The sequence below is a fragment of the Carassius auratus genome, chromosome 2 (assembly GCF_003368295.1).
Source record: "Carassius auratus strain Wakin chromosome 2, ASM336829v1, whole genome shotgun sequence".
Classification (NCBI taxonomy): domain Eukaryota; kingdom Metazoa; phylum Chordata; class Actinopteri; order Cypriniformes; family Cyprinidae; genus Carassius; species Carassius auratus.
The window spans coordinates 3,451,818-3,459,292 of record NC_039244.1 but is presented as its reverse complement, the minus strand read 5'-3'; the positions used below and the strand labels follow the sequence as shown (position 1 = coordinate 3,459,292).

Below are 7,475 nucleotides of genomic sequence, written 5' to 3'. Positions count from 1 at the left end.
TTAATCAGATTTTGCGCAATCAGGTAAAAAAAAATAAAATAAAATCCAAAGTAACTCAAGAAAAGTGATTGAAAAACACGAGGAAGAAGATCAGTTACAATAACTTTTCACATCATTTACATATTTTGCAAACACTTTTATCTAAAGCAACTTACAGTGCACCAAGATTAGGATGTCCTCAAAAACTGACCATGCAGGCCACCAAGAAACCAATGATTAATCTAAAGGAGCTCCGAACGTTCTCAGGTCTTTCTCACAAATCACAAAGAAAAGCTACGGTCAAAGATGCCATCTGACATCTCAGATATGGTTTTGCAAGAAGGTTTTATGGTGTGATGAGACCGAAATTTAGCCTTTTTGATATCAGAATAAGCACATTGCTTGCATGAAAACCTACTTTTTTGAATGTGAAGAACACATTTTTGTCATTTCACCATAAAGTGTACCTGAACTGAAAAAACTAATTTGGACACAAGCCATGATTTCTCGCCCAGATAAACGTTTAATTAAAGTTTTTCTTATTTGATATTTAACTGAGGGTTAAAGGACAGAGATCAATCATTGTACACCATCTACACAACTTTTATTGAGCAAGAAAATATCAATAGCATGATCCAGTAAACTTATGAATAGAAAATCAATCTGGAAAAGAGGAAGAGATACAGATAGAAAATGAACCACTGGAAATAAGATAATACAAACAAACTAAAACAAACGTCTTGACAACAGTGCATCTAATTAAAACCACATCCACCTTCAGAATAACAAGCTAAAACACCACACTATTTCTGTGTTTGAAACGGCACATCACAGGTGAGGGGTGTTTATATACACATGCATAGGAACACTGCGGCTGGTGACGGGCTCAGGGAAGAAACGGGAATCAAGTACAGTGGATAGGCACTTCATTTTCCATGATTTGCGAGACACTTTAATCTCACATACAGGAAGATGGTTACGAAAATGAATATGATATGACACCCCCCATATTGAATCCCTTCTGGAATCTATTTCTTCTAATTTGAATTCTCTGCTAATCAAAAAAAGCAAAAAGAGCTTGGTCTCCTACAGGAAATGGAAATAATTTAATAAATTAATATTTGTACCCTGGAAGTATACAGTAGGGAAAAAAATCTCACAAAGCACATATGGTGTGATTCATTTCCAGAGTGTATTTGCAGGCCATTCCCCCCCCCCCCTTTAATAATAAATGTTTTTAGCTTCGTGAATGTGACTTGCAAGTGCTTTCATGAAGGAAGAAAGATGATGGAAAATGGAAAAGCTTTTAAAAAAGAACAAATTCATCAATTAAATCACTGCATTTAAAGGGAAAGCACTAAAACGTATCATTCAAACATTTGCTGCATGATATATCATGAAAGGTAATCTAAAATTCAAGGTCAAGATGAAGTTAAAACATTTTGAAAAATTAAACATTTTTCACAATGTTTTCCCCATGCAGATTTCACAATGGGTTCAAGTTGATCGCACAGATTTGTCTCAATGACCAACAGAATGATACTTGGTTTGAAAGTGAGCTGTGCTTCATGCATCACTACACTATTGACAATAGACAATGGATCTATTTTTGCATGCAAAATTTGGCTGATATTTCGCTACTGCGACTGCAATTTTATTGTGCATGATTCATCTGCATGTTTTTCCAAAAGAAATGGGGTAAAAAGAACAAAAAAACCTGTTTATAAGCTTCCACCAAAACAATTTTCAGAGGTGGCAACCAACAATCCCTTAGCAACTTTTGCACAAGGAACTCTACGTTCCAGTAGAAATCATGAAAACTAGTAGCAATTTCATTTGGTGTCACATGTGCAACATAAATTACACACTTCACCCTTAAGAATATGCAAATGATTCATCAAAAACACACAGATGTGTTGCCTTGAACTGAAGCCAGATCTGAGAGACAATCTGTCTCACTTCTAATAGTTGTGCAATTGTGTGAATCCACTCAAGAACCGAAGAGTGCGGTAACCTGATTGAAGAGCTCTTAGGAACATTACAGGACACTCTTTAGGTCAAACAAAGAGCTTGCCACAGATGACGCATTACAGTGTCTTACACAAGGCTAATTGTAATGCCCAAATTTATCTGACTTGGATTTAATCAACAGTATTAAAATAGAACCGTAGGCTGAGGTGAAAATCCAATTCATTTTCAGTTTTTTAGATTTGATATAAACCCTTTAAGGCCTGTTATTTTCATAACACCTTTTTTCCTCAAAATACTAGTGGAGAAAATGAATAAGAAAAATACATATACAAAACGGGCAGTCACTGTTATGTTCTGTCATAAAAATGAGTATCAATACTAAATAGTGGTAGTGATGTGGATCCAGCACAGGGAATGACGTGAAGAAATGATGTGAGCTTATATCTTACATGTTCACCATCTAACTTAATAACAATAGAAATGAAAACATGAGGGCTTGAACACTTTGCCATGCAACTGCTCCCATTGGAAAACATCTACAAACACATCTACTATTAACATGCCAAAACTCTGTGCACGTATTCAATAGAAGAAGAAGAATCTGAACACTTTCTGAACTTAAAAGTTGTATGAAGAAAGTCCATATTTACTGGGGGATGTACCACATCTTATTGAACAATTTTATACTTTACTAAACAATACCCACAATGCACCATAAACTGTTGCAAATCAAAAATGTAATCTATTAAAGTGCACACATATAAAAATAAAGTTCCCAAACCTGAGACTGAAGCTAAAATGGCACTACTGGACTCCGTAAACAAACATAAACACTTACATTTGTGTTCTGAAGAAACTTCTTTGTAAGCATTGTGTATATTAGCATAGCCTCTATATAACAGTTTAACCTGTGCAACTTTTGGTTACTTGTATATCCCTTACAAAAGCAGTACCTTGGTAAAGCAATAAGTTTCATGGCAATTCAAAGAATACAATGATACATACAGGTTGCATGTCCAAAGAATGGCATGGTATTAGCATGGTACTTGTCCAAAAGCAAGGTATTTCCACAGTACATGGCCCAAAAACGTTGATGGTAAAGCAATGGTATCAGATCAGGTATTGTAATACTACAATACTTTTTATATTCATATAAATAATCAAAACTATGAGATTACTACAGTACATACTCAAGAACCCATGCCAGTCCAAGTTACTGCAAAAAATGGCATGGCATTTTCACAGGCATGTCCAAAAAATGTGGTAATACCATGTTAATTTTTGGCACTTGCCTGTAGTATTTGAACTCTTTCTCGAAACTGTGCAATATTTAGTCAACATTGTATAGGGAATAGGGAGTGAATTCAGGTGCAGCTACTCAGAAGCAGATTTAAAAGAGCCTTCTATTTACAGAAATCACATTGTCTTGACATTCATGATGATGTCATATGTTCTGTCCAATCATGAATCACTCCCTCTCTGAAGTTCCGTGTCACTCAAAGTGAGGAGCTTGTCACTCAGTAAGGCTGAAGGGTGTTTTTAACTGCACAGATTCAGCGTTCAAAAAGAAAAGAGAAATAAGTGAGATTGACAGAAATGCCTCAGTCTGAAACCCTAAATAGTGGAATTAGAGAGGCATAAGGTGAAACACTGTTATTATAGCAATACGAGGAAATATATATATATGTATGTATTTGTCACTCTCGTCATTTTTAAGGTTGATGAAGCATGCATTTGCATCTGGCCTTAAGTGACTTCAAAATGTCAGTCTACAAGAATGTGTTGTTGTTGTCGAGATACGTCATTTGCATGGGGTGCTGTTTTTATCTATTGGTGTCTCCAACAGTGAGACCCAGCAGGGTCTGGAATCAAGAAGACATTTATCTCAAAACAAACACGAACCTGGGAACTCATACAATCAAAGCATGCCTTTAAACTCATGGGCTGTACATACAGAAGTTCTCACACATACAGTACATCCATACACTCTCACTGCTGGTAAACATGGTAGGAAGCTGCACACAGTTAGTTGGAGAGTTTTGCAACCAAAGGGACCAACCACTCTTGAGGACTCAAAATCAGAGCTGGAATATTTCCTTCTCTGGTTCTGTTAGCTGAAGACTGGACTGGTGTGTTTGCCCCATGGTGGGAGATGAAGTCTGACCTCTAGATCCCAGAAAGCAACTCCTTCAGGGGTACCTCCCTCTCTCCCAGTAAGGTATTTCTCTTCAGACTGGTACCCTTGTTGACTACCTTCATCTTGATGGCAAGGTTTTTCACCTGTGCAACAGGAAGGGAGTCAAAGTAAAAGTCCTCGTTGAAGACGGGGTTGCGGCTGTTCTTGATAATGGTGCTCCGTTGTTTCTGGAGCTTTCCCGGGTTCAGGTACAAAGCCACGCAACAATTGATGGCTTTCACATCGTACTGTTTATCGTAGAGCTCCTCGGCCGCCAAGACACGGACATGAAGCCTGGTGGCGTCAATGTCGTAGTCTGTGCAGATGCGTAGAGTTCCACCCTTGTGGAGGTTGACAGTGTGCTGTGTGAAGCGATCCATGTTGGCTCCGTATTTCCGTCCTCGGAAGGCTGGAGAAGGAGGGCAACGTAAGCGCCTCTGAATGTTCGGGCTGGTCTCCACAGAGCTGCACTCGTCTGTCGAGAGAGAACTGTGCCGGGCTAAGGAACGCTTGGCCCTGGACACCTTGGCTTGGGTTTCGTGGGTAAAAATCTTGAGGAGGGATGCGGAACGGGATAACAGAGGGGAGTTGAACGGGGAGGACTCAGCTGAGGAGCAAGTGTCACTTTCTCCCCCACTGAAGTACCGGTAGGGGTTGGAATGGGAGGCGTTACAGTCGCTGGGGTTTAAGTGGTTGCCCTGCGACTTGCGTTGGGTGTTGGGCGAGGTGAGCGGACTTGTGGGGTCGCTATGGAAGAGGGACTCTTTACGCCTCGTGTGAGGACTTTCCATGAGTGTGGCGAAACCGTAGGAGGTTTGTGCTTTGGGTACGTAGGGCAAGGACATGGCCGTTTGGGACTGGGGGTCTGCATTTGTGTTGAGGTCGCCCACCTCCCCGACCACCAACTCATCTGCGCTTTCAATCTGGATAATGTGGCGGTTTGCAGCTTTGAGCAAGTTCTTGGTGTCTCCAGCCAGCTTCTTAATGAGGCGTGGGCTGCGCAGACTGGCCTGTGGCGCCTTGCAGCATATGGTCTGGTCGGATGTGGAAGAATGGAGCCCGTTTTTTGGCTTCATCTCCGGCGTCTCCTCTTCTGGGGGGCAGCACACCAATTTGGGTGGAATAAAGAAGTCAGGAATCTTGTCAGGGGTGAGGACGTTGCAGTAGGCGGGGGCTTTGCTCTGTTTGTCAGCCGAGTCTCCATGTCGGAGAACTTTTCCCTCCACTGAACCGCGGATCTTTTCCAGCAGCCACATCTCTCGGCGGGGTCTGGGAGAGACGTGCAATTGCACCCTGTGGGCACAGAGAGTGAGACGAAATACCATCAGCCTACACTGACACCTGCGATTCATGAATGCCAACTGATACACCTCCTCGCTGATTTATGTACTCTGTCTCCCAGTGGCATCTTGAGAGATTCTGACACTATATGTTAACACATTGCTAACATTAAAAAGCAATTGTTAAAGACAGCTGACACCTGTCTCCTTTTCTGTTATCAAATAGTACACAGTCACCTCGTGGGGATGCCGCTCAACATACACCCAGCATCATTCTTTCATTACACACTCAGTCTGCAAAGCTTATTTACATAAGAAATATATGAAGAATGTACACAGATGGTTTCAAAAAGCCCCAGAAAACAATGTCTGCATTTTATTAACAATAAGTACAGGAACACTGTAAAAAAAAAACTATTTATTTTGTAATTCAATTTTATTCAGGCATATTAAATTATATTTTTGACTTCAATAAAACCAGGTAGGTTTAGACACTACTGCATTAAGTATGTTTTTTTTTTTATCTTACCTAAATATTTATATATTGAGTTATGAAGTATTTCATGCTCACAATATCCAACCACACATTCAATTATTTTTCAATTATTGGTTATTTTTTTTCTGATTTGACCCTAAACAATTATTTTTACTGGTATAACCAAATGAAGTAATTTGAATTAGTCATGTTAAATATTTTAACTGATAAAACAATACATTTTATTTTTGTAAGTTACCTGAAACACTGAAAATTAGCTAATGGCATCAAAAGCAATTTACAAAAAAGAAAAAAAGTTTATAATTTTAATTAAAGTTATTATAAAGTGATATAATTTGATTATAGTCCCTGAGACTATAAGCATTGGAAAGCCTCTCTATTAGGTCATTTCTTGAAATACGGACTGCGCAGCTCTTGTCCTGTGACTGTAGAAGCACAACAGTGAGACGAAGCTGCAAACTGGGACTTTGTTTGTTCAAAAGTAAATCATATGCAGAATATCAGGTGCTGTCTTCTTTTAACAAACATCTGCATTGTCGAAACTGGTATACTTGAGAGATTTTGCATGCAGGTGAACTAATAATGTCTGATGAGATCTCATATACCATGGTAACATCATCTTCTAATAAAAAAAAGCACACTTATTACATTAAAATTGTAATATATTAATATCAGAACTCGTTTTAACTGTGTAGGAACCGAGATACTTCCAAGAGTACCATGGTGGCCCCACTATGTTTCTTAGATCAAAGTGTTAATTACTTATTTTTTATTTTAATATTTTTGGGGGTAACTGGTATATTTTTAAGAGGGAAAAATGACCAACAGGTGCCATTTTATATTGAATTAAATCTCAACTAAGATAAATACTATTCTTTTCTCTGTAAATAAAGACAAGTAAAAACATTTTTGACAACAGATCGCTTCAAGCACCTGTAACACGGTAAAACTGAAGCGACTGCCGTTTCCTAATTCCACAACATTTCTAATGAGCAATAGTTTGATACTCGGATCTTAAGCGCTGATGTTCAGCTTTATATACATCTGCAAGTAAAAAAACTAATAAATAACGAAAAAACGCATGCATTTAAACTTTTCCAAAGCTGTTCTTGTATTAAAAACCTGTTGAATCTCAGTTGAACTTACGTTAAGTGGTTAGTAGCCCGGATGTGAAGTGTGTGCTTCAATCCATATGTTGTTTTTCCGTCTCACTGTCGTTCGGGTCTCCGGTATTCCAGCACAAAATTGTCTGTTGGCACTGCGCGTCTACCCGCGGCTTTAATAGCGAACCGACCCTCTCCACTGCGCGCGCGCGTATCAACCAGTGGGAGTGCGCGCACGGTAACGCGCACCACTCTGGAATTTCTCGCAGTCCGTATCAATGTATGGGTTTAGAATAGAATACTATACTGCTAACTGCACTGCATATATTGTATATTGCCTTGAAATGGACAATGTTAGAAACAGAACAGAAAACTAACTAAAGTCTACAATGTAGCTATATTACGCATACTATTTAAAATATGCAAGCAAATATTATTTATATTTGGAATGGGATACTGAATCACTTCTT

At 39.0% G+C, this 7,475-nt stretch overlaps 1 protein-coding gene across 1 annotated transcript; it reads right to left on the bottom strand.

Annotated features, from left to right (window-relative positions):
• Positions 1-576: 576 nt before the first annotated feature.
• On the bottom strand, positions 577-7,209 carry LOC113112697 (C2 calcium-dependent domain-containing protein 4C-like). The gene is made up of 2 exons (XM_026278477.1): positions 7,049-7,209; positions 577-5,419 (listed from the first exon to the last, which is right to left on the bottom strand). The coding sequence occupies exon 2, from the start codon at positions 5,380-5,382 to the stop codon at positions 4,117-4,119; it is 1,266 nt and encodes a 421-aa protein (XP_026134262.1). The 5' UTR covers positions 5,383-5,419; positions 7,049-7,209; the 3' UTR covers positions 577-4,116.
• Positions 7,210-7,475: the final 266 nt, after the last annotated feature.

Coding starts and splice junctions, on each gene's coding strand:
- LOC113112697 (XM_026278477.1), bottom strand. CDS start 5,382: ATGTGGCTGCTGGAAAAGATCCGCGGTTCAGTGGAGGGAAAAGTTCTC.